General features: G+C 44.5%; 1 protein-coding gene across 1 annotated transcript in view; it reads left to right on the top strand.

Moving 5' to 3' along the window:
* ssuh2.4 (ssu-2 homolog, tandem duplicate 4) overlaps window positions 1-26,315 on the top strand; it is a 71,706-nt gene extending 45,391 nt beyond the window's left edge. The window contains exons 9-13 of the mRNA XM_068051442.1: window positions 4,313-4,395; window positions 5,780-5,872; window positions 13,912-14,017; window positions 20,216-20,323; window positions 22,847-26,315. Coding sequence (XP_067907543.1) covers window positions 4,313-4,395; window positions 5,780-5,872; window positions 13,912-14,017; window positions 20,216-20,323; window positions 22,847-22,987 — 531 coding nt within the window. The 3' untranslated portion in view covers window positions 22,988-26,315. The remainder of the gene's footprint in view (window positions 1-4,312; window positions 4,396-5,779; window positions 5,873-13,911; window positions 14,018-20,215; window positions 20,324-22,846) is intronic.
* Window positions 26,316-27,751: the final 1,436 nt, after the last annotated feature.

Here is a 27,751-nt window from a genome sequence, read left to right as displayed (position 1 = left end):
GGATCAGTAACACAGTAAAGTGGATTGTTTATTCAGGGATTATTCTGCATGTACACACAACTCTTCACTGTACAGGTACTTTCTTCAGACTGAACTCATATGGAAGTCATATGGTATGTTACATCACAGCTGTTACACTGCTGTGCATCATCACATGACCACACTTCTTAAAGGTGTACCATACCTCTTCAGCAAGCACCACAACACAGCCTGTTCAATCCTTCGTGATAGGTATAACCCATTAGTTCTGGTATCATTCTAGTAAATGTTTTTTGCAACTTCTCCAGTGCCTCTATATCCTTTTTATAATGTGGAGACCAGAACTGTGCACAGCGTTCCAAGTGTGGTCTAACCAAGGTTAAATACAAATTTAATATAACTGCTTTGCTTTTCAGTTCTATCCCTCTGGAAATGAATCCCAGTGCTTGGTTTGCTTTTTGATGACCTTATTAACCTGCATTGCTACTTTTAGTGATTTGTGTATCCCCACCCCAGTTCCCTTTGCTCCTCTACCCAATTTAAACACTTATTTTCCAAGGCATATGGGGCCTCCTTATTCTTCCTACTAGAATGTACCAACTCGCACCTACCTATACTGAAGGTCATTTGCCAATTACATGCCCATTCTGCAAGTTTATTAATATCTTCCTGTATTTTGTCACAGTTCCCCTCGTATCAACTACACCCCCCAATTTGGTGTCACTCACAAATTTTGCAATTGTACTTCCGATTCCCAAGTCCAAATTGTTTATGTATATGGTGAACAACTATGGTCCCAGCACTGATCCCTGTGGGACACCAAGTCCAACCTTTTTCCAGTCTGAGTAACTACCTTTAATCCCTACTCTCTGCTTTCTGTTTTGTAGCCAGCTTGCTATCTATTCTCCAGCTGAAGCCTAATCAGCATTTTATAAAGGTTTAACATAACTTCCTTGCTTTTGGACTGGTATTGTTTTAGTAATAAAGCCAAGGATTCTGGATGCTTTTTAACAGTGTTTTTCCCAATACTCCCCATATTAACTGCACCAGACCACCCGTATTTATTCTAAGGTTCTAGAATGAACAATTACCAATTTAAAGAGATCTCTTGATTAAACTAGGGGCCAGGTATATAAAAAAAATTAAGGCATGACTACAGGTTAGAAGGATTATTTTCCCTTAGGGTTGAGAATATGTGGAACAGACTACCAGCTAAAATGGATTAATTTTTTTTTAGTTGCTATGGGTTAAAAATTTGATTAAGCCCATTAGTGGGCATGGGGTTTGCAATGCACAGTTACCTGTAGTCCAGTCGAGATGAGGCAGACATTACACAAACTTCATGCTGCCTGCTCATCTCAACGATTGTGGTGTACAGCCCCTGGATGCATGCTCAGCAGGAGGCCCAGGTGCATGCATGGCTACCAAGGGTGACAGCTAACCTGCATTTCTTAAAGAAGCGGTGTGTGAGATGATACAAAAGTGGTTTGGCTGCCATTTTTTAATTTCCAGGCTTCTGTGGTGCCAATACCAACGGTGCTTCGGAGCCAAATTTTGCGACCCCTATTTTTAAAAGTGAATATCTGATTGGGAACACAGTTGAAGTTTAGGAGGCTAAATAGGAGATTCTCAAATACAAGATGGCTCCTGAATAGCTGAAACCTTCAAAGTGCCATACCAACGAGAGCTTTTATGGTTTGTCATCTGAACCTTGAGTTTAGAAAATTTGCACACTGCAGATGACTGAACAGTACTGGATGACATTGATTTTTCCAGTCCTGAGCATTAGCTGATGGGCATCCTTTCTGCACCAGTCTCCCGGATTACTGGCCTCAAGCCATTGTTTTCACTCGTGATGTCACAGAAGTGGAATTAAGTGAAATTAAGAAACTGACCTAATCAAAGTTTTCACTTACCTGACTTCTGTTACAGAAATTAAAGTACGATCCTGATTATAGCCTCGTGCTTAATCTGATTTCCTTTCAATTCTAGTAACCATTTTAAGAATATTCTGCCTTATAGTTCCTTCTATGTTTTCTTCAATGTTATGAGCAAAATCAATACAATTGACAATACCTTTCAATGTTAAACAGGGAGAGATATTTAATACAGCAGGTTTGCCAGTCAATACCGAGCAAATAGATTATTCCATCAAGCCTAAGGGTGGGTTTTTATAGTTATCATCCAAAACCTAAAAGGAGATTAAACAAACTTGTATCTTTCCTACTTCACCAAACATCTCTGCAATAGTACGTAGTCATTAATAAAGACATCCTGCTTACATAACCTGTCTAAATTCAGGACATTTTGTCCAGAACCTGCCCTGTTACGTAAATACTGGCATATTAATTCAGGGATTTCTCTCCTTTTTCTGATACTTTAGTTTTTGTATTCTTTCATGGTTACACGTAAATAAGAAATTTAGCCTACTAAATCACTCTAAATACATTATAAAATAAGCAAGCAGTAAAAAAGTACTGCACAATATCCTACAAACAGCCATGAAGTGAATGGTCAGGCAATCAGCTATTAAGTGGTATTGATTGAGGGAGGATTATTGGGTAGTCACCATTGGGACTCCTTCTTGTCTTCACATCCATCTGAGCCAGTGAGACAGGCAGACCAGGGCCTCAGTTTAACTTGCTCACCTTAAAGGCAGCATGCCCTCAGTACAGCAGTGAACTGGCTGGCCTATATTATGTGTTCAAGTTGTGGATCCAGCTGCAAATGTTACCAATCAAACCAAGCAGGCATACTGTGTAGTGGGTGCCAGTTGTATAGCTGTCCAAATTTGATGAGAATAATAACATGAGATTTAATATTGTTGTATCCTCACAGCCTGCATTACTCTTAAGAGAGATGGGGGCAATATGTTGAGGAGCCTGGCTATGGCTCAGTGGATAACACTCTTTCCTCTGTGACAAAAGGTTCTGAGTTCAAGTTTCACCCAAAGACTTAAGTACAAAAATCTAGATTGACACTCCAGTGCTGTAGTGAGGGAATGTTGCACAGTCTTTCAGATGAGACATTAAACCGAGGCTCTGTTTGCCCCCCTCAGGTGCTTATAAAAGATCCCATCATATTATTTCACAATAGAACAGGGGAGTTCTCCCTGATGTGCCAGCTAATATTGATCCCTGAATCAGCATCACAATAACAGAATATCTGGTCATTATCACATTGCTGTTTGTGGGAGCTTGCTGCGCGCAAATTGCCTGCTGCATTTCCAACCTTAGAACAGTGACTGCACTTCAAAAGTACTTTATTGGCTGTAAAGCACGTTGGGATGTCCTATGGTTGTGAAAGGTGCTATATAAATGCCAGTGTTTTATCAACCATGTAATCCTTTTCCTTGTGTAATGAACCCAGTGAAGGGTCACTTCACAGTGATAGTTGAACTGCCCTATGAGTTCCTGGCAATACCCTAGCAGCACACACTGTTGATTCAGTTGACCTGCAGAAAGCAACTTAAAAAGACAACTTTTATGCCTGCTTTATATTCAGATTTGCAAATTCCTGAGTCAGAATTTGCAAGGTAGCTATGAAGAGCATTGAAATCGGGTGACATCAGGAGGGAAGTGGTAATCCATATTCAAGGGCAGGGAAGGAAAGTGTGGAAGATAACAGCGAATAAATGTTGAGACTCTTATCTCACCTGGCCCCAAACCATTGTGGAAGTTGCTGTCCAGACCCAACTAGCTTTTAAAGTAAGAACAAAACAAAAATACTATTTCCAACAGCCATGATGCGATGCAACACTTCCAAAATTCCACAGACCCAAAGAAGAAAAGACGGCAGTGTATGTCAGGCCTGTTCTGTAAGTGGATGGATGGATGCAAATTGTCCAACCTGGACCACCATACTGACGCAGAAACTTCTGGCATCATTTCTTGATACACTGGTTATGGCGGTGGATTCCTTCGGGGCTTCTGCTGCTTCACCACTGTAACATCAGTGGAAACACCATAAATGGGATTTCTGCCAAGGTTATGGTGGAAAGAGGAAAACCCCATAGAAGTTTGCTCCCTCTGCACCCCTCCCCCCACCCGCTTCCTGGACCGTAGCCCCAAAGCACAAATCTTGAGCGAGAACAGGATGAAATCCCTAAAATAGCATATTGTAACGGGGAAGACGGACTGAAAGTAAGGGAGATTTGGAACACTAGTCTAGAAAGGAATGGTTTTCAGAAGTTTGGATCTCCTCAACTATCTTCTGTACACCTTCCAGTTCATTGTGTCTCGAGTGTTGGACTATCCTCCACCAGCCAATGGATTGCCACACATGAAATATATATAAAGATATAAAGTAACACTCTGCTGTTTTGTAAACACAGGTGAAGTGCTGGGTGTGTGAGGGCCGAGGATACCAGTTGAGCAACGAGAGATGCAGACACTGCAATGGCAATGGGCTTCAGAGGTAAGAAAGCATGATCAAGACACTATGCTGAATCCATGAGACACCAGAATGGGAAGAATGCCTGTTTGGGGACTAGGAACCTTCTTATTCCCTCACTAAGTTGTGTACTCGGCATTTAAAAGAATATCACTGATGATAGGAAGTAATTATGCTAGTTTATTTCTTGCTTTTGGGAGTTGGAAGACGGGTGTAACTTGGTTTCAGAAGTGTTAAGTTGTGAGAGCTTGTGAAGCTGAATCACATCCAGGAATCCCATTGTCTTTTAATCAAGAACATTATTCTTTCCATCATAGAATCTTACTGCACAGAACAAGGCAAATCAGCCCATCATTTCTGTGCCAGCCCTTTGAAAGAGCTATCTAATTAGTCCTATACCCCTGCTCTTTCCCCATAGCCCTGCAAAATTTTCTTTTTCAAGTATCTATCCAATTCCCTTTTGAAAGTTACTATTGAATCTGCTTCCATCATCCTTTCAGGCAATGCATTCCAAATCATACCAGCTCAATGTGTTTTTTGAAAAAATGTTCTCCTCATCTCCCCTCTGATTCTTTAGCCAATTATCTTACATCTGTGCCCTCTGGGTACTAACCCACCTGACAGGGGAAACGGCTTCTCATTATTACTCTATTCAAACCTTTCATAAAAGGTTTTAAAATTTATAAAGTGGACTGTCAGTGTTGCTGCTGCTGCTATTATAAATGAGAATGTCCTCTACTTGATTCCTGGCCTGTGATTTCATAGTTAATCTCAGCTATGGAAGTAGTTGGGGTTCTACAACTGGCCTTGGTGCCTCTGGACCAAAGAGAGGAAAATTAGCCGGGTCTCGAGTTCCTGATCAATATCCCGTGATTTCCTGTGATTGTAAAGTGCACAATATATGGATGTAGGACAAGCACATCATGAAGTCCAACTGTGATGCCCATCACCATCAGGAAAGCTGCCGACACAAATGGTCTAGGTGCACGCACAAATAAACAGCCAACTGAGTGAAGTATCAGATGTGCCTTTAGCACCTTACTCCAGAAAGGCTAAGTGCCCTCATAAGGATGGGAATCAAATTTGAAAGGAACAGTTCCCTAAGTGTTGTGGAGCGGGACCAAATGGACAAACCTCTTAGTCACAAGGGCAATGTACTAAATTGGAGTGAGCCATCTGATTTATAGAACACTATATAAGACCCATAAATCCAGGATATAAAATATCCTGGATTGGAACATTTTTTAACTATCTTTATTACAGAAAAGTTTCCATGGGATGGCATCTTCAGGTGAGATTGTGTAATGTACAGAACATATAATGCGGTGAACAACAAGCCTCATGGTAAGGTCAGTTGATTGAAAACATAATGCAGTTTATCTGACTCTGGTTTCTTATTGGTCCTCAGCTGTAATCTGTGTTCTGGTCGTGGTACAAAATCTTGTAAAACGTGCAAAGAAAGTGGACAATTAATGGTGTTCATCCAGCTGACAGTCAAATGGTAAGCTCAATGCCTTCATAGTATACTGCTCTGCTAATAGACAGCAATGTTGAGGAGTGTGGGGATTTTATATTAGAGTGCTGTTCTGAAACACTGTTTTCTCATCTCAGAGTTCCAAGTTTGAACTCAATTCAGTTAAAATCAGGACATCAAGACTTTGGAAATGTATTCCTTATCCTAATGTAAGAAAATGGCAATCTCAATGCAGTTTCCAAGGGTATGCGTCTATAAGTGTGTCTATAATATGCATCCATGACCCTTAATTGGCAAATCTCACTCTGAGATACGACAAGGATGGCTGATGAATGAAATAAGAATATTACACTTTTAGTATTCCTGAAATTGGGATTCAAGTCAAACTCCATTTAGTGCAGAAAGGCTTTGCCATGCTCCTAACAAAGGCTATTTTATTTTTTGGGGACTATCTCATGTGAACACAGGGTACTAGCAATGGGAAATGAGGCAATCAAGCAGGCAAACTCTGTTTTGGCGATTAAGGAATCGATAAGCTTTGGTGCACCTGTCATTGGAAGGCGGGAGGAGGATGTTGTAGAAGGCAGTTTGTAATGTAGAACAGGAGTTTGAGTTTTCATTTCACTCTAAAAGATTTCTGGAGTAGAAAGAGCATTTGGGTAGAGAGGAGATATTACTTATGATGGTTAAGTCAGATTTAACAGTGAACAGACCTGTACCAAGCGTATGCAGGTCTCAAACCCTTAGATTTAAGGATAGGTAGATGTACCGGTGGAATGATGGAGGCAGCAAGCCATTGCAGGAAGAATTAAGGTGTACTTGCTTGGTGCAAAGGTCTGATGAGATGAGGCCACTGAAAGCAGAAACATGGGAGTAGTTTTATAGATTCATTGAGCTGGCAATGTGGAGGACCAAGAACAGAGATCTTTGGAGTTAGGGAGCTGGGAATAATTTTCTTTCAGTGACGCTGTTGATGATTGAGGGATCAGAGGTGGTCAGGGAGGTGTGGATTATGAAGGAAATAAAATAATCAGAGATGGGATCATTGGTATTTGACCCATCCAATATGATGAAGCATTGTGTGGTGAGGGGGGTAGGGTTCAGAGGCGAAGGGGTTGAGGTTTGGATGAGGTTAAGTGAGTGTTCATTGCATATCAGTTGTGTTTAATTGTATGCAGGTAGTGGGCATTAACTGGGATTGACTTGTGCTCCTATAAATAGGAACAGACCGAAACTGTGTTTGTTTAGTTAGCAGGAGCATGTTTGTAATGTGTATCCTAGTAATTAAATATTTATGAAAGTGTATAAAGATTGGCTCCAGTTCTATCCTTCACCAACTGGCTTTCTGGAGTATAGCAGTGAGGATAAAGATGGACAATTGCGAGGGGAAAAAAGGCAGGAGGAATTAAGGTGTAATTTCTTGGTGCAAAGGTTGAGTGAGGAAATAGGAAGGACTTTTGGTGAGGAAGTCTGGAGTTCAGTAGACAGTTTGGATTTTTATGGGGAGCGGGGGATGCTATCGAGGGAACTGCTTAACTTTGTTGAAAGAGCTAGGGGAGTAAAGAGGATGGGCTCAGAAGGACCCAAATTTCTGCCATAGTGGTTGGCCTAAGCTGATCGGGATCCTTCTAAAATCACCCCATCCCCACCCAAAAACAACATTATTTCCTCTTCAGGTGTTTAGAACATAGTGCTGTTACTACGGTGTCTTGCTTATCCTGTCTGTAGTATGTGTGGCATCTTCTGTGTTCTAAGACTATGTATTATGTAAATATAAATGTTTCCAGTAAAGGGAGTATAGCTTTGGAGGTAATCTTGTGATTCATTTGGTATACAATCAAATTTAGAACATGGGGGCTGATAACAGTTCCCAGTGCAGCATCCCTGGGACAACTGCACATCAAACAGATGGTGCACCTTGGAGGCAAGGTGCTGACCTCACCCGATAAGGGGTGGTCAGTTCACTTCAGGATCCTACCTCAGATTTGGCACCCAGCACATCATGCATTGGACACTTGATCAGAACACACAATGGTCACGGACAGGGCTTGCTACACCAGCACCTCCTGAAGGCTGTGGGCTGCCGATGAAGCTGGGCCTTTATGTTGCTCAATAAATGGTTAGAAGAAGATGGCCCTTTTCACAGATCAGGAATCAGAGTACCTGCTGCTGCAGGCGGTCTTACAACAAAGTGTTGCATTATTTGGAGCAGAGGTCCACCCAACAATAGAGGATAGCATTTTTGAAAAGGACACCCTTGAAATGTCCAGTTCAAATAAATGCTATGAGTCTAACGCACTCTTCAGACAGCAGGAGGGCATGCCAGGAGCAGCACCAGGCATACCTCAAAATGAGGTGTCAACCTGGTGAAGCTACAACCCAGGACTACTTGCATGCCAAACTGCATAAGCAGCATGCAATAGACAGAGCTAAGCGATCCCGTAACCAACGGATCAGATCTAAGCTCTGCAGGCCTGCCACATCCAGTCGTGAATGGTCGTGGACAATTAAACAACTAACTGGAGGAGGTTGCTCCACAAATATCCCCATCCTCAATGATGGGGGAGCCCAGCACATCAGTGCGAAAGATGAAGCAGAAGCATTTGCAACAATCTTCAGCCAGAAGTAACAAGTTGATGATCCATCTCGGCCCCCTCCTGAAATCCCCAGCATTACAGATGCCAGACTTCAGCCAATTCGATTCACTCTGCGTGATATCAAGAAACGACTGAAGGCACTGGATACGGCAAAGGCTATGGGCCCTGACAATATTCCGGCAATAGTACTGAAGACCTGTGCTCCAGAACTTGCCACGTCCCTAGCCAAGCTGTTCCTGTACAGCTGCAACACTGGCATCTACCCGGCAATGTGGAAAATTGCCCAGGTATGTCCTCTACATAAAAAGCAGGACAAGTCCAACCCGGCCAATTACCGCCCCATCAGCCTACTCTCAATCATCAGTAAAGTGATGGAAGGTGTCATCAACAGTGCCATCAAGCAGCACTTGCTTAGCAATAACCTGCTCAGTGATGCTCAGTTGGGTTCCGCCAGGGCCACTCAGTTCCAGACCGCATTACAGTCTTGGTTCAAACATGTACAAAAAAGCTGAACTCAAGAGGTGAGGTGAGAGTGGGCTGCCCTTGACATCAAGGCAGCATTTGACCGAGTATGGCATCAAGGAGCCCTAGCAAAACTGGAGTCATAGGGAATCAGGGGGAAAACTCTCTGCTGGTTGGAGTCATACCTAGCGCAAAGGAAGATGGCTGTGGTTGTTGGAGGTCAATCATCTGAGCTCCAGGACATCACTGCAGCAGTTCCTCAGGGTAGTGTCCTAGACCCAACCATCTTCAGCTGCTTCATCAATGACCTTCCTTCAATCATAGGGTCAGAAGTGGGGATGTTCGCTGATGATCGCACAATGTTCAGCACCATTCACAACTCCTCAAATACTGAAGCAGTCCGTGTAGAAATGCAGCAAGACCTGGACAATATCCAGGCTTGGGCTGATAAGTGGCAAGTAACATTTGCGCCATACAAGTGCCAAGCAATGACCATCTCCAACAAGACAGAATCTAACCATCTCCCCTTGACATTCATTGGCATTACCATCGTTTAATCCCCCACTAACAACATCCTAGGGGCAACCATTGACCAGAAAATGAACTGGAGTAGTCATATAAATACCATGGCTACAAGAGCAGGTCAGAGGCTAGGAATCCTGAGGCGAGTAACTCACCTCCTGACTCCTCAAAGCCTGTCCACCATCTACAAGGCACAAGTCAGGAGTGTGATGGAATACTCTCCACTTGCCTGGATGGGTGTAGCTCCAACAACACTCAAGAAGCTCGACACCATCCAGAACAAAGCAGCCCACTTGATTGGCACCCCATCTACAAACATTCACGCCCTCCACCACCGACGCACAGTGGCAGCAGTGTGTACCATCTACAAGATGCACTGCAGCAACACACCAAGGCTTCTTAGACAGCACCTTCCAAACCCACGACCTCTACCACCTCGAAGGACAAGCGCAGCAGATGCATGGGAACACCACCTCCTGCAAGTTCCCATCCAAGTCACACGCCATCCTGACTTGGAACTATATCGGCGTTCCTTCACAGTCGCTGGGTCAAAATCCTGGAACTCCTTTCCCAATAGCACTGTGGGTGTACCTACCTCACATGGACTGCAGCGGTTCAAGAAGGCAGCTCATCACCACCTTCTCAAGGGCAATTATGGATGGGCAATAAATGCTGGCCTAGCCAGTGACGCCCACATCCCATGAATGAATAAAATAAAATTATGGGGTTTTACCCAAATGACCTTAAAATCTATGATGTTAGGCAGCTTTGCACAAAATGCATGTGGAGGCTCAAAGTATTGAAAATATCTCTTGGTAACTGTTACATGCACACTACATATGGGCTGCTGAGTAGACCTCAGGCCTCGATGCTAAATGCAGTCATGTTTTGACCATGTCCGATCATAATTTTGACTCCATGGTTGTTAATGTAGTGAAGTAAATAGGAATAAAGACAAATGGAGTGATCTTGTATAAGGAGGAGTTTCTGTTCACTTCTGTTCAAACTCAGTACAGACACACAACGGCACTGGCATCCTTTTACAAAGAAGAGAGCCAAAAACTTGAGACACAGCAGCAATGTCAGAGGCCCAGAAACAGCTTGACTTCCTGTCGTGTCTGCTATGGATGGTGTGCAGCACAAGAGATCAATGTTTGCAGTAATATTGCTCCATTACTATACAGACTCATTTAAGGAAGAAATACTTTACTGGGCTTCCAGCACAAAGTATGAAATGAGCTCTCTTCCAAATGGGAGAGGTGGTGGCGTAGTGGCTTTGTCACTGGACTAGTCACCCAGCGACCCAGGGTATTTCTCTGGGGACGTGGGTTCAAATCCCACCATGGTAGAGGGTGGAATTTGAATTCAATTAATAAATCTGGAATTAAAAGCTAGTCTAATGATGGCTATGAAACCATTGTTGATTGTTGTAAAAACCCATCTGGTTCACTTATGTCCTTTCGGGAAATCTGCTGTCCTTACATGTGACTCCAGACCCACAGCAATGTGGTTGACTCCTAAATGGCCAAACAAGCCACTCAGTTGTATCTAATTGCTACAAAGTCGATAAGGAATGAAAATGGATGGACCACCCAGCATCAATGTAGGCACTGACAAAGGCAAACCCTGCAAAGTCCTCCTTGCGAACGTCTTTGTCCCAAAGTTGGGAGAACAGTCCCACAGACAAGTCAAGCAACAGCCTGACATAGTCATACTCCCCGAATTATACCATACTCACCATGTCCCAAACACCGCCATCACCATCCCTGGGTATGTCCTGTCCCACTGGCAGGACAGACCCATCAGAGGTGGCAGCACAGTGATATACTGTCAGGAGGGAATTGCCCTGGGAGACCTCAACATCAGCTCCAAACCCATGAAGTCTCACGACATCAGGTCAAACATGGACAAGGAAACCTCCTGCTGGTTACCACCTACTGTGCTGCCCCATCTCAGATGATGAATCAGTACTCCTCCATGTTGAACACCACTTCGTGGAAGCACGCAGGGTGGCAAGGGTGCAGAATGTACTCTGGGTGGGGGACTTCAATGTCCATCACCAAGAAAGGCTTGGTAGCACCACTACTGGCTGAGTCCTAAAGGACATAGCTGCTAGACTGGGTCTGCAGCAGGTGGTGAGGGAACCAACAAGAGGGAAAAACATACTTGACCTCATCGTCACCAATCTGCCTGCCGCAGATACATCTGTCCATGACAGTATTGGTAGTAGTAACCACCGCACAGTCCTCGTAGAGACAAAGTTCCATCTTCACATTGAGGATACCCTCCAGCGTGTTGTGTGGCACTACCACTATGCTAAATGGGATAGATTTCGAACAGATCTAGCAATGCAAAACTGGGCATCCATGAGATGCTGTGGGCCATCAGCAGCAGCAGAATCGTACTCAACCATACATGTGGCCTGGCATATCCCCCACTCTACCATTACCATCAAGCCAGGGACCAACCATGGTTCAATGAAGAGTGCAGGAGGTCATGCCAGCAGCAGCACCAGGCAATACCTCAAAATGAGGTGTCAACCTGGTAAAGCTACAACCCAGACTACTTGCATGCCAAACAGCGTAAGCAGCATGCGATAGAGCTAGGCGATCCCACAACCAGCGGATCAGAACTAAGCTCTGCAGTCCTGACACATCCAGTCGTGAATGGTGGTGGACAATTAAACAACTAACGAGGAGGCTCCACAAATATCCCCATTCTCAATGATGAGAAAGCCCAGCACATCAGTGCAAAAGATAAGGCTGAAGCATTTGCAACAATCTTCAGCCAAAGGTGCCCAGTGTATGATCCATCTCCGCCTCCTCCTGAAGTCCCCAGCATCACAGATGCCAGTCTTCAGCCAATTTGATTCATCCGTGTGATATCATGAAAGGACTGAAGGCACTGGATACTGCAAAGGCTATGGGCCCTGACAACATTCCGGCAATAGTACTGAAGACCTGTGCTCCTGAACTTGCCATGCCCCAAGCCAAGCTGTTCCAGTACAGCTACAACACTGTCATCTCCCCAGCAATGTGGAAAATTGCTCAGGTATGTCCTGTACACAAAAAGCAGGACAAATCCAACCCGGCCAATTACCACCCCATCAGTCTACTCTTGATCATCAGTAAAGTGATGGAAGGTGTCGTCGACAATGCTATCAAGTGGCACTTGCTAAGCAATAACCTGCTCAGTGACTCTCAGTTTTGGGTTCCGCCAGGGCCACTCAGCTCCTGACCTCATTACAGCCTTGGTTCAAACATGTACAAAAGAGCTGAACTCCAGAGGTGGGGTAAGAGTGACTGCCCTTGACATCAAGGAGTCCTAGCAAAACTGGAGTCATTGGGAATCAGGGGCAAAACTCTCCAATAGTTGGAGTTATACCATGCTCAAAGGAAGATAGTTGTGGTTGTTGGAGGTCAATCATCTGAGCTCCAGGACATCACTGCAGGAGTCCCTCAGGGTAGTGTCCTAGACCCAACCATCTTCAGCTGCTTCATCAATGACCTTCCTTCAATCATAAGGTCAGAAGTGGGGATATTCGTTGATGATTGTACAATGTTCAGCACCATTCGCGACTCCTCAGATACTGAAGCAGTCCGTGTAGAAATGCAGCAGGACCTGGACAATATCCAGATTTGGGCTGACAAGTGGCAAGTAAAATTTGCGCCACACAAGAGCCAGGCAATGACCATCTTCAACAAAAGAGAATCTAACCATCTCCCCTTGACATTCAATGGCATTACCATCGCTGAATCCCCTACTATCAACATCCTGAGGGTTACCATTGACCAGTAACTGAACTGGAGTAGCCATATAAATACCGTGGCTACAAGAGCAGGTCTGAGGCTAGGAATCCCACAGCAAGTAACTCATCTCCTGACTCCCCAAAGCCTCTCCACCATCTACAAGGCATAAGTCTTGCCTGGATGGGTGCAGCTCCAACAACACTCAAGAAGCTCGTACCATCCAGGATAAACTAACCCACTTATTTGGCACCCCATATACAAGCATTCATTCTCTCCACCACTGACGCACAGTGGCAGCAGTTTGTACCATCTACAAGATGTACTGCAGCAACACACCAAGGCTTCTTAGACAGCACCTTCCAAACCCGCAACCTCTACTACCTAGGAGGACAAGGGCAGCAGATGCATGGGTATACTACCATCTGCAAGTTCCACTCCAAACCACACACCATCCTGACTTGGAACAATATCGCTGTTCCTTCATTGTCACTGGGCCAAAATACTAGAACTCCCTTCCTAACAGCATTGTAGGTGTACCTACACCCCAAGGACTGCATCGGTTCAAGAAGGCTACCACTACCTTCTCAAGGGCAATTAGGGATGGGCAATAAATGCTGGCCTAGCCAGTGACGCCCATATCCCATGAATTAATTTTTTTTTTAAATGGGCTTGCTAAGATTGACTTTCTGCTACTCTACACTGAAAGAAATTAAGTTTTCTTCTCTTCCTCAATCAGGAAAAATAACATTTTTGAAAGTATTGCTGATCAACAAAGTGGACTTCCTGTAAAACTTTATAGCAAAATTACTGGCCAGAACATCTTGACTGATCAACTATTCAGGGTAAGAAAGAGAATATTGTCTAAAAACTTTGCATAATTTAAGGCATCATCATGTGATCTTAATCCAGTTGCAAGTGGGCATGGGCCAGCATTGCTGAGTGAGATTACCAAATTAGGAGCAGAGAGACTCCAGGGATGGCTGGTATGGGAGATGGAAAAAGGACAGTGCTGCAGTAGGAATTACCCTTCCGAGACTATATCCTGCAATGCTGAACCTGACCTGGGAGTGCTTGGTACTGGAATTGGGTGCCTGAAAAGGCACGTGTTTTTTTCCCTAACACTGCTCTTGATGACCACAAAATTCACATACGAGCCTCGAAATTTGGGCAGGTCACAGGGGTCAAACCCAGTGCCTCAGTGGTAAGGTTGGAGGTGGCCTTGATATTGGGCCTCAGATCTCATTGTAATGGAGTTAGCCGGACAGCCAGCCGGCATAGATTAAAGCAACATCAGGCTGCTGCCGGTGCTGGTGTCGCACTGGCTCTCAGATAACTGGGGAGGAGTGGGGATGGGGTGGATGGTGGTGAGACAGTCTCGGGTTGGGGTTGCTGATTGGGCCAGGGATCGGGATGCCCAAAGTCATGTGTAAAGATCATGTTGAGGTCCCTGGAGTTGCGGGGATCAGGATCAAATTGGAGGGTTCGGCGTCATTGGGGCTCGGGGTGGGATTGCTTAAATCAGTTAAAAACACATCTGGAAGAAATGTCTTCACATAGACTTTGTGGAACACATCTGCCCTGGAATGCTATGGATGCAGAATCAATTGAAACATTTAAAAGAGAGATTGATAATTAATTGGGAAGGGTGAAAATTGAGGGATATGGGGAAAGGGTAGGAAATTGGGGTTAGAAGGATAATGGCTAACAAAATGGCAGCATAGGCTCAAAGGGCACAATGGCCTAATCCTGTTGCTATACATAAAGACTGAGTGTGAGGGAGATGTCAGATGCCAGTTCTGGGTTTTGGTTCAAGAAGAAGAGGGGACATAATCCCTTTAAAAAAACTAGGGGGAAACACATCCCCATCTTCCTCCCAGTGGTTGCAGATATGTTTATTCACATTATTTATGAGATAGTCATGGCTGAACAGTCAAATGGAAAAGTTAATTATGTAACTCCAGGTTAGGCTTCATGTTACTGAGCTGAATGAAGGGGAAGGTGCTGAAATATCATCAGAGGTTTCAGAACAGTTCATGGATCCATTTGTTAGCCAAAAATGGAGCATGGGCTGTACTGTGGGAGAAGGGAGAGGCGAAAAACACAGTGAAAGAAAACAACAGAAACTGTTGATAGTTTGTTAGCAGTGGTCGGCCACTGCATCCGATTTTAAAAGCTACCATCTCTATTGGGAATGGAGAGGTCTGGAGGGCAACACAAATACTGGAGCGGCAAGGTTTACATTTTAGGGAGATCTGGATAGAAACCATAGAAAAACTACGCCACAGAAGGAGGCCATTCAGCCCATCGTGTCTGCGCTGGCCGATAAAACTAGCTGTCCAATCTAATCCGACCTTCCAGCACCTGGTCCATAGCCTTGCAGGTTACAGCATGGTGCAGGTGCATGTCCAGGTACCTTTTAAATGAATTGAGGGTTTCTGCCTCCACCACCATTGCTGGTAGTGAATTCCAGACACCCACCACCCTCTGGGTGAAAAAGCTTTGGCTCACGTCTCCTCTAATCCTTCTACCAATCACCTTAAATCTGTGCCCCCTGGTAACTGACCTCTCTGCTATGGGTAACAGGTCCTTCCTGTATGCCCTGTCTAGGCCCCTCATAATTTTGTACACCTCAATTAAGTCACCCCTCAGCCTCCTCTGTTCTAGGAAAACAACCCTAGCCTATCTAGTCTTTCCCCATAGCTGCAACTTTCAAGCCCTGGCAACATTCTTGTAAATCTCCTCTATACTCTCTCCAGAGCAATTACATCCTTCCTGTTATGTGGTGACCAGAACGGTACACAATACTCCAGCTGTGGCCTAACCAGCGTTTTATACAGTTCCAGCATTACATCCCTGCTTTTGTATTCTATACCTCAGCCAATAAAGGAAAGCATTCCATATGCCTTCTTCACCACTCTATCTACCTGTCCTGCCACCTTCAGGGAACTGTGGACATGCACTCCAAGGTCTCTCACTTCTTCTACCCCTCTCAATATCCTCCCGTTTATTGTGTATTCCCTCGCTTTATTTGCCCTCCCCAAATGCAATACCTCACACTTCTCTGGATTGAATTCCATTTGCCACTTTTGCGCCCACTGAACCAAACAATTAATAACATTCTGGAGGCTACAGCTATCCTCTTCACTATCAACTACACGGCCAATTTTTGTGTCATTGGCAAATTTCCCAATCATGCCTCCCACATTTAAGTCCAAATCATTAATATATACCACAAACAGCAAGGGAACCCAACACTGAGCCCTGTGGAATGCCACTATAAACATCTTTCCATTCACAAAAACATCTGTCAACTACTACCCTTTGTTTCCTGTCACTGAGCCAATTTTGGATCCAATCTGCCACATTCCCCTATATTGCATGGGCTTTCATTATACTGACCAGTCTGCCATGCCTTGTCAAATGCCTTACTAAAATCCATGTAAACCACATCCACTGCACTACCCTCATCAATCTTCCTTGTTACTTCCTCAAAAAACTCAATTAAGTTGGTAAGACATGACCTTCCCCTAACAAATCCATGCTGACTATGCCTGATTAACCCGTGACTTTCTAAGTGGCAGTTTATTCTGTCCCTCAGAATAGATTCTAACAATTTACCCACCACTGAGGTCAGATTGACCGGCCTATAATTATTTGGCCTATCCCTCGCACCCTTTTTAAACAATGGTGCAACATTCGCAGATCTCCAATCGTCTAGCACCTCTCCTGTATCTAGTGAGGATTTGAAGATGATCCTCAGCACTATTTCCTCCCTGGCTTCCTTTAACAACCTGGGATGCAATCCATCCGGCCCTGGCGATTTATCCACTTTCAAGGATGTCAGACCGTCTAGTACTTCCTCTCTCACGATGCTTATCGTATCTAATATTTCACACTCCTCCTCTTTAACTACAATATCTGTATAAACCCCAACCTTTGTGAAGACAGAGACAAAAGACTCATTAAGAACCCTGCCCACATCTGCATCCACGCATATGTTCCCTTGTACATCTCTAATAGGCCCTACCCTTTCCTTAGTTATCCACTTGCTCTTAATGTACTGATAAAACATCTTCAGGTTTTCTTTGACTTAAAATTTTCCACGAATAGCCTAATTTCATGGGTTGGGTGGCACAGGAGCAGCCTGGCGGCAAGGAAGACCAGACTGGAGGGTGCCAATGCAAACCAGAAGTTTTGTCTGAGACCTCAAAAGAAAGTTTCTGCTCCGGTTATTATATAAAACGGGGGAGTAGTTTTAACAAAATAATTCCTTGCCCAAGAATTTTCTTCCCCTTTAACACAGTGAGTGTTAGCTATATGCTTAAAACATCAGGAAAACTTATTATTTCTTTTGTGTTTTTGGTCACGTCTTTTGATTGTGCCATATGGCTTTTGCATGTTAAAGAAAGAGCGATTTGCATTTATATAGTGGCTTTCACCACCGCAGGATGTGCCAAAGCGTTTTACAGCCAATAAAGTACTTTTTGAAGTGTAGTCACTGTTGTAATTAGATTTTAGATTAGATTAGAGATACAGCACTGAAACAGGCCCTTCGGCCCACCGAGTCTGTGCCGAACATCAACCACCCATTTATACTAATCCTACACTAATCCCATATTCCTACCAAACATCCCCACCTGTACCTATATTTCCCTACCACCTACCTATACTAGTGACAATTTATAATGGCCAATTTACCTATCAACCTGCAAGTCTTTTGGCTTGTGGGAGGAAACCGGAGCACCCGGAGAAAACCCACGCAGACACAGGGAGAACTTGCAAACTCCACACAGGCAGTACCCGGAATCGAACCCGGGTCCCTGGAGCTGTGAGGCTGCGGTGCTAACCACTGCGCCAGTAATGTAGGAGATGCAGCAGCCAATTTGTGCACAGCAAGCTCCCACAAATAGCAAAAGTGATAATGACCAGATAAACTGTTTTTGCAATGCTGGTTGAGGGATAAATATTCGCTGGGATACTGGGAAGAACTCCTCTGCTCTTCTTTGAAATAATGCTATGGGATCTTTTACATTCACCTGAGAGGGGAGACGGAGCCTCGGGTTCCCATCTTATCCAAAAGACGGATATTTAAATAACATTACTAACGATGTACTTTGCCATTCACCCAATTACAATGTTACATTATACAGCAAAATGACAGAGTTAGGCCCCACATCTGTTCAGCTTGTCATTGGTTCTGTTGCATTTTCCTATTTCCAGAAACAAACTTTCAGATCACAACTTTCACTTAAAAGGTCAAAACAATCCCTGAGCTTTCACCCATCAGAATATCTACCCTGATAAACAAATCAGTGCGCCTCTATATTCTAATATAGGATGTCATCTTATAGATAAAGGAAATCAATTGATTTGTTACCGATTATTACCTTCTGTATTTCTGTTGTGTTATGAGGTATATTAGCTTTTCTTTAAATCCCTTACCCAGCCAGGGAGCACCACATGTAAAGAGTAGAGGAGACATCAAGGGGAATCATGAATTTTGAGGGGTGCGGTGGGAGAAACAGGGAGATGTAACCCATGTCAAAGAATTGCAGGGGGAAGGACATGTCCCTGTCATTCCCTTTCCCCCAGTGCCTGTAGCTGTGGTACCGGCCAAAACTACATAGAATGTAGAAGAAACATCTGATAGGATGGAGAGGAGAGAGAGAGAGAGAAACAGTGCATGGAACACTCACTAGGAAACTAATATTGCTTCATCTCACAGTTAAGTTCTATATGCAGTTCATAAGTTGGGCAACATTTCAAAGGTAATTCATTGGCTGCAAAGCAAGTTAAGATATCCCGAGGATGTGAAAGGGTGCGATATAAATGCACATTCGTTTTTCTTTTTCTTAAAACTTTATCTGTGCTGCATTTTTGAAGAAAGAAGAAGATTGCCACTAGGGGCCTGAGCATTTTCCCAACTAGTGTTCAGCCATTTTGTACGACAGCTGCGGAATCTGTGACTGGATTGGGGGCATGGGGAGTTTTATAGTGGTTGTTGTAACTCATCAGTTGCTTGAGAAATATTAAAGCATCATTGTTGCAAACAGGTCATGATTGGTTTAGTGCCGCACCCCCCCGCCCCCCCACCCCAGAAAATATTAGTCAACCTATCTGTAGGAATTGTAAGATATAAAATTGTTTATTCCTGTCTGTATCATTAGTGGTTTAAGGGCATTGAGGAAGAATGTTTTTCTTGCTTTATTTGAGAAAAGAAGATTTCACCCTTTTCCCCCTCTACCCCCCACCCTGGATTCTGCATATTGCACAGGATGCCTGAAGGTGTGACGTGTATATTTTGCTTATAAAATAACAATCCATATTTGAGGATCTGTTGTTCTCCTCGGTACACTGCTGTGATATTTCTAGCACTTTCAGTATGATGTCTTGTAACTTAAGTATCTTCTTTCAGCCTTGGCTCAGTGGTAGCACTCTCCAGAGGCTAATTTGAGCATATCTAGGCTGACACTGCAGTCAAGTACTGAGGGAGTCGGGGGTGCCATCCTTTGGATTACTATTCCACAAAGAGAAGGGTATGTCACCTGATGTCCTGGCCAACATTTACTTCTCATCCACTGTCATTCAAGCAGATAATCTGGTCATTTATCACATTGCTGCTTGTGGGACCTTGATGTGTGCCAATTGGCTGCTGCATTTCCTTAAGTTACAACAGTGACTACACCTCAGTAATACGTTATTGGCTGGGCAGAGCTTTGGGATGTCCTGAGGAAGTGAAAGGTGCTCTACAAATGCAAGTTCTTTCCTTTGTTCATTTATTTCCTTTAACCAACATGCTGTGCTGGGGAAAAAAGAATTAGTCAAAACATTTGCCCGACCTTTGACCTCTCACACCTCTTTTGTGTCTTTCAATGTTATACTGATAACATCAGTAACTTAACAAGGGAGTTGGGTCAGCATTGGGCAAGAATATCGACTGATACAGGTAGTGAATTGTGCATTCTGATTTTGAACTATGGGCTTGACCTTCTGGGCTAAAATGGTCTTTGCGTTCCTATCCTATTGGTTTGTCACCCTAGGTCTATCCTATATTCGGATTTCCAGACAGTCAGGTCAATCAGGCCTCCCAGATCGCCATCCAAGAGCACCAGACCCAGCTAGCAAGAACCTCCCGCATAATCCAACAGGTGAGTTTCAAACTGTGTCTGGAGTCTGGAGGAACCCATTGTGAGTCTCTCTGGCACCTGTGTTCGCAGATGTGAAGATGTTTTGTGGAAATCTTAATGGACAGATTCACCTAGTTTGTGTGTAATCATTTGTGATTTGACCCTGTATTGGCTCAATATCTGGGGGCTGAAATCACTTTGGGGGAAATTTTATGCTTTCCCCCATCAGGGGTTTGGAGGCAGGGAGAGCATTGCCTCTTTTCTGGAAGGCCAAGATGGTGGCGGGGGAGGGGGAGTGTGTGTCCCCCTCTATCCCGCCTCTGCCAGTATTTAGTCCAGGGTAGGAAGGCCTATGAATGGCCTTCCCACCCCACTGCCAATTGAGGCCCTTAACTGGGTAATTAACCCCCAATTAAGGGCCTCTTTCCATCGCAGCTGCAAGTAGCCATGCCTGAACGAGTGACCTGGTATCGGGAAGGAGGGGCCCTCTGAGAGCCACCCCACCTACCCTTGCTGCCAACCCCCATCTAACCCCCCACCCCCGCAACCCCATCCCCAAGAGACCGCTCCCACCCTGACCTACCTGAGACCTGGTTCTAGCGATGCTCCTCCAGCAGCAGCCACTGCCTCAGCAGTGGCACTGCAGCTGTCGGCCTCTGATTGACCAGCACCTCTGCAAGGGCGGGACTTCCGGCGATGGGGTCCTTGATCCTGTGGAAGGCCTGCCACTGGCCATTTAAGTGCCTGATTGGCACTAGATTCAGCTGGCCTTCCAGAAAAGAGGCAATGCGGGGATCTCAGCATCGTTTTTTCCAGACGTCAAGACCCCAACCGCCAGGATAAAATTGCCCCTTTATTTCTGTTACTTTAATATATGCACTTCCCGTCGATAAATTTTCCATTTTTTTCAGGTTGCTTGCGAACCTTTTTCCATTTAGAAATTCCTATGTCCGCATTGATAATGGGAATTGCCCATGTAATTACACCCACTGGACACTGGTGGCACTGTAGCACCTCAGTTTCACATCTCCCAGCTCATCAGCCTATATGGCAGAGAAATTTATACACTTCAATCAACTCTACTTGCAGCTTCCCACATTACCCTAAGTATTGCTATTTAAGTACAAATAATAAAATCAAAGTATTGGGTTAAAAATTAGAATATTTAACTTCTAAAATGGAAACATCTGTGCACACTGGTACAATTATCCATTGCCCTCTACCCTCACCTCACCTGCAGACTACACTTGCCCCTTGATTTTTCCATTTTTTTTTTTGCAACAATACGGGAGGTTAACTAGTAAATATCATCACCCATTTTGCATACACTGATCTGTGGCTTCTCTTCCCACTCCTGCACCATTATTTCTAGAGCCCCCCAAGAATCTGTCCTTGACGTCCTCCTGCTTCTCATCTACATGCTGCCCCTCAGCGACATCATCCGAAAGCATGATGTCAGGTTCCACGTGTACGCTGATGATACCCAGCTCTATCTCACTACTATCTCTCTTCACCTCACCACTGCCTCTAAATTGTCAGACTGCTTGTCCAATATCCAGTACTGATTGAGCAGAAATGTCCTCCAACTAAACATTGGGAAGATTGAAGCCATTGTCTTTGGCTCCACCACAAGCTCCATTCCCTAGCCACTGACTTCATCCCTCTCCCTGGTAACTGTCTGAAGCTAAATTTGCAACCTTGGTGTGATGTTTGACCCCGAGAGGAGCTTCTGACCACATATCCAAACCATCACTAAGGCTGCCTACTTCCACTTTGACCCTGCATCTGCAGCTGAAACCCTCATCCATCCTTTGTTACCTCTTGACTATTCCAACACACACCTGGCCAGCCTCCCATCTTCATATTTTACCCTCCATAAGCTTAAACTTATCCAAAACTCTGCTGCCTGTATCCTAACTCACACCAAGTCCCATTCCCCATCATCCATGTGCTCGCTAACCTACATTGGCTCCCAGTTAAGCAACGCCTTGATTTTAAAATTCTCATCCTTGTTTTTAAATCCCTCCATGGCCTCACCCTTCACTCTCTGTAATTTCCACCTGCCCCAAAAGCCTCTGAGATATCTGCGCTCCTCCTGTTGTGGCCTCTTGCGAATCCCTGATTTTAATCACAGGCGGCCATGCCTTTAGCTGCCAAGGCCCTAAACTCTGGAATTCCCTCCCTAAAGCTCTCCCTGGCTCCACCTCTCTTTACTCCTTTAAAATGCTCCTTAAAACCTGACTGTTTGACCAAGCTTTTGGTTATCTGCTCTAATATCTCCTTATGTGGCTCGGTGTCAAATGTCCCTGTGGGACATTTTACTATATTAAAGGTACGATATAAATGCAAGTTGTCATTGTTGACATGCATCCATGTTGATTCAATATGTAGGTATTGAAATCACTGTCATTTCAATTTTTTTCCAAAAGTAATGCATACAGGAAATTTGGCCTCTGGTCATGTTTGAAGTAAACAATCTCAGACTCCAATCAGGAAACTCAGGAAATTTGACTAAATTGCACTTTTCTCCCTTTTTTTTGGCAGCGTCAGACAATTGAGTTCATTCCCGTCACTCAAGTGTACTACGAATGGAAAGAAAAAGAATACAATTACTTTACGTATGGTCTTGAGAATAGAGTGTATGCCCCAGACTACCCAGCAAAGTGCTGCTGCACCATTCTGTAACAGTACCTATCGGAGATTGCTGCTTCTCCCTAAAGTGAATCCTCACTACACCCGAGATGCACAACCTTGCCATTAACCTGCCTAAATCCCAGATCAAACCCAACACATTCCTGATGAGTTAAATCTGCCAAATCTAGGTCAGTTGTTCCTTGTCAACAGATTGATAACTAAGACAATGGACCAATTTTGTCAAGTCTTTCAACAATTCAGTGATTGAATGCCCCATCTGTTGAGTCCTAAACCAGGATGGCTTCTGGTTCAATCAGTGGTCTTTGCTGATCTCAGCCAGAGTAGTAGAATGGGTACCGCAATTGGGTTAAGGAGGGGAATGAAATCAGCCAAGGCTCCTGCAGTGGTCCAGTGATCTCTGCTGGGAGTGTGTGGATATCAGGTGAGGTGGAATCAGGCTTGGCTGTATAACTTCACCACGGTTTTGATGATGCTATCTAACTCAGCCCCATTTAAGTAAGATGGTGAAAGACTGGCAGCATCTGTGGATCTTTGTCCCATTGTGAGTCACTGTTTCTGGTTGAGGGGCAAGAAACTCCACTAACTAACTGCTCACTCTCATTACAGAATAGGGCTAATGTTCCAAATCTCCAACCCCAGCGTGGAACCTCATCAGACTGAAGCTTGAGTCACAGAATTGGCCCTGTACTGCTTAAATGCTAATTCCAGTCTATTGAGACTCTGCATTGGGAACTTTGTCTTGCAAGATAACCCTTTCTAAGTCACTGGAGGAAGTATAACTGATCCTAAGGAGGCTTTACATCCGGGATCAGGATTGTGTTGCCACATCATACTGCCATGGGCTGGCCCTATGAGCAGGGAAGTGTGATGAGATTGAGCTTTTGCACCGTTGACTGGTGCCTCATGGATGTGTGACATGGAGGGGGGAATTTTATACTCTAGCCCGCGGCGACTTTGGAGGTGGGGAGAGCATATAATCAAGCGGGATGGTGGCGCGGGGGACCCATCACCTACCCCCTTCACCCTAATTAAGTCCGGGGTGGGGAGGCCCATGGACTTCCCACCCTGCTGCCAATTAAGGCCCTTAAATGGCCCAATTAAGGGCCTCATCCCATCTCCGCCATTATTAGCCCAGCGGAGGGTGGGGGGAGCCTGTCACCCCACAAGGAACATGACAAGCAAACCCAAGCGGGTTGCTTGCCGGCTCTGGCGGATAGTCTCTCATTAAAAGGCACTTAGTGCCTGAACGAGGGACCTGACAGTGGGAAGGGAGGGCCTGCTGAGAGCCAACCCCTGCCCTTGCTGCCACCCCCCTGACATCCCCCTCTCCCGCAACCTCACCCTGTGAAACCACTCCCACCCTGACTCACTTGTGGCCTGGGTCCAGCACCTCCGATGAGTCCAGTACCGGCAGCAGCCACCGCCTCTGCAGTGGCACTGCTCAGTTAAAGAGCTGCCAGCCTCTGATTGGCCGGCAGCTCTCAGCAGGCAGGACTTCCGTCACCGGGGTCCTTAATCCCGGGGATGGCCCGCCGCTGTCTACTTAAGTGCCTAATTGGCATATAATGCGGAAGGCCTTCCCCAAAGGAGGTGAGGCAGCGCTCTCCCTGGCAGCCAAGACCTCCATCGCCCAAATAAAATCCCAGTCAGAGTCTCCCTCCATTTGTGCTGACATCCTGAGCGAAAGAAAATACCTCACCAAACATCACAAATAAGTCTGAAAGTAGTTCTGTGGCGGGTGAGCAAATCTGCCGTTAATTCCGTGACACGAGGAGGGAAAATCTGCTAGCAGTTGTATCTCGGAAGGGACATTTAAATTTTATAGAAGGAAGGTGATAACAGTACAGAATATATGTTCATGCAACTTTTATGAGGGTTGATACTGTAATTTGCAATTTCCACGTGTAATATTTTTTCATCATGTTGAGAAGAAAAAAATTCACAAGAAGTTCTGAAGGAAAGGGGGATGTGACACAGAAAGCCAGACACACATATGGACCAAGAGAGAAACACAGACAGAGACACACAGATCGGTTCTCTGGCGCAGTCCCACTCTGACCCCCCTGTCCTTCATTGTCTTCCAATGAAACTCAATGTAAGCTTGAGGAACAACACCTAATCTTTCAATTGGGCACTTGACAGCTTTCCAGACTCAACATTGAGTTCAACAATTTCAGATCATAACCAAGGCCCCTAGTTCGTTTTTATCACAGTACAGTTAAAAATTTGGTCTTTCCAAACTAGAGTTGTGCCTGGGAGAGAGAGTTTTGAGCTGTGCTGCATAAAATGGCTGTTGGTGACATTGAAAGTGAAGGATTTATGAAGCAGATTGGCTGAAGCCCACTTTTCCAAATAGCTTTTTGATACCAATATCCCAAAGAAGTCTAATAACAACATGTACATTATATAAATCACTTCAACTTTTGAAGCAGGATATAATTACCCTGTGCGTCCTCTAACACATTGTTGTAAATGTAAAGTTTCGAAAAGGTAGTGTGAATGGGACGAATGGACTTTACATTCTCATACCTGAAGTGTACACTATGGTGAGATTTTTAATACATATACTTGAAACACAGTTATTAGGATGCATCTTTTTTAACATCTGCCACATTTTAATTGGAATGAATCCTGATTGTGTAATCGTCTAATTTTATGTATCGGAATATAATAATGGGATCAATTTCACTCTATTAAAAAGTTTTCAGATGTTACTGTTCTTAAGTGTTTTGTACGAAAGGCATATCCGCCTCTCCCTTCAGATCATTTATTCACATCTCCAGTTTCTATAATGTATTAAATATTTTAAATGCCACACATTTCTTATTTTTGGAGAAACCATTCTGCCATAACGTTAAATGACATCTTGACTGGATTATTCATTATAGAACTACCTGTCAGATAATCACACTTGCAGCTGCACACTTCTGAGGGGGGAAGGTGATCAAGAGAGACACAGACACACACAGGACAAGAGAGAAAAGAGAGTCTCAGACAGACACACACACACACACACACAGACACAGATAGAGCCTCACAGTGAAACAGACACACAGAACAAAAGGAAGACACAGACAGAAATGGACAGAGAGAAAGTGAAAGCAAAAGGATGGAGTTGAGACTAATAGGGAAATGCTGATCTGTAGATGTTTTGAATTCAGATTATCACGAGATTCTTGTAACCCAGTTATATGTCACACAGTCTGAGTTCGCTAGATTTTTGTCACTCAAATAACTATTTGGACAATGATATGAATTCAACTTTTGCCTGTAAACACGCAGCTCATCGAGTTTCAACTAATATGTACTGTGTATTTTTAGGTTATCTTATCAATAAAAGGTATGAACATTACAGATATTTTAAGACATTTTTGCTTTTTCTCAAACAAGTACAGCTTATATTCCAGCCTATGCACTTTCACATTTTGTTTTTAAATACTAATGTGACTGGCCTGAAACCACATCCTGATCTCCATTTCCTCCATATAACACCTATTTAAATAAAACAAATTGACTGATCAGAAACCAATCAATTCAGAAATTGATGCAGTTCCAGTTTGAACCTTATATTAACAAAGAAGGGGAGGGAGGGAGGTGTTGGAGAGGGGAGGGGGGGGTGGGGTGGGTTGTTGGGCAGATGCTTCTCCTGCTGTTCCTGAGTCCGTGACTCCAGTCATGAGACAGTTTGGTGAAATACAGCCCCTTTTTCTAAAAAATAAAACTGGTATGGCAATTGGAACGAGAAACAACCTTCAGCAATGAATGAGCAAGAGATCTGGAGGCCAAATGACGACCACGATTAAATGTATTAGCGCCGAGTCAGTGAGAGATGCTTTGTTAAGTGTAGTTGATATTCTGTGAATCTGTTTACTTGTGGAGAGTATATCTAGTTAAAAAGAATTCAGTGTTGCTGCTGAAATCACACTATGTCCATTTAAGCTGTGGAAAACTCCCGGCTGTAGAGTTACAGATTTGGTCTTTCCAAACTATGGTTGTGCCTGGGAGAGAAGGTTTTGAGCTGTTCTGCACAGCAGTGGCTGTTGATGGCATTGAGAGTGAATGATTTACAAAGCAGATTGGTTAAAGCCCACTTTTCCAAATAGCTTTCTGATACCAATATCCCAAATAAACATAATAACAACACTGCACATTGTATAAATCACTTCAGCTTTTGAAGCAGGATATAATTACCCTGTGTTTCCTCTAACACATTGGCCGGGAATTCACGAGGAGGCAGTTGCCCTACACACCAACTGCAAAGCCGGGGGCAAGCCCACCTCCACCGGCCCTGGAAGTCACGACCATGTTTAACGGTCCTCAGGCAATTAATTGCCTGCAGTAGTGGCTTCTGCCTCTCAAAGGCAGGAAGTCCCACCTCCAAGAGCTGCCAGCCAATCAGAGGGACTGCAGCAGGCCCTGGACCCAGCCAGCGATGGAGGCCAGAGAATAAGGTAAGTGGAGTCGGGGCTCGCCAGGGCCAATTAAATCAGCCAGGCCCTGGCGAGGTGGCAGGGGGTGCAGGGGGTGGTGGTATCAATTGCGAGGGCAGGGGTGGGGGGTGTTCCAGTGGAGGTGGCCTGTGCTGCTATGGATGCCCTTCATGGAGCACAGGGTGCCTGATCAAGAGGGCACCCCCAGCCTGCAAGGAGGACACCAGGTTTAGCTGGGCAGCCTCCCCTGGGGATGAAATGTCCATCCGCTGCTGGTACAATACCAGTGGTGGCAGGAAGAGTCCCTTAAATGGTCATTAATTGGCCACTTAAAGACCTCAATTGACCTAAGGGCAGGTGGGCC

The sequence above is a fragment of the Heterodontus francisci genome, chromosome 19 (genome assembly GCF_036365525.1).
Source record: "Heterodontus francisci isolate sHetFra1 chromosome 19, sHetFra1.hap1, whole genome shotgun sequence".
Lineage (NCBI taxonomy): Eukaryota > Metazoa > Chordata > Chondrichthyes > Heterodontiformes > Heterodontidae > Heterodontus > Heterodontus francisci.
The sequence above is the reverse complement of the archived record's forward strand: the minus strand, read 5'-3'. Positions and strand labels throughout refer to the sequence as shown.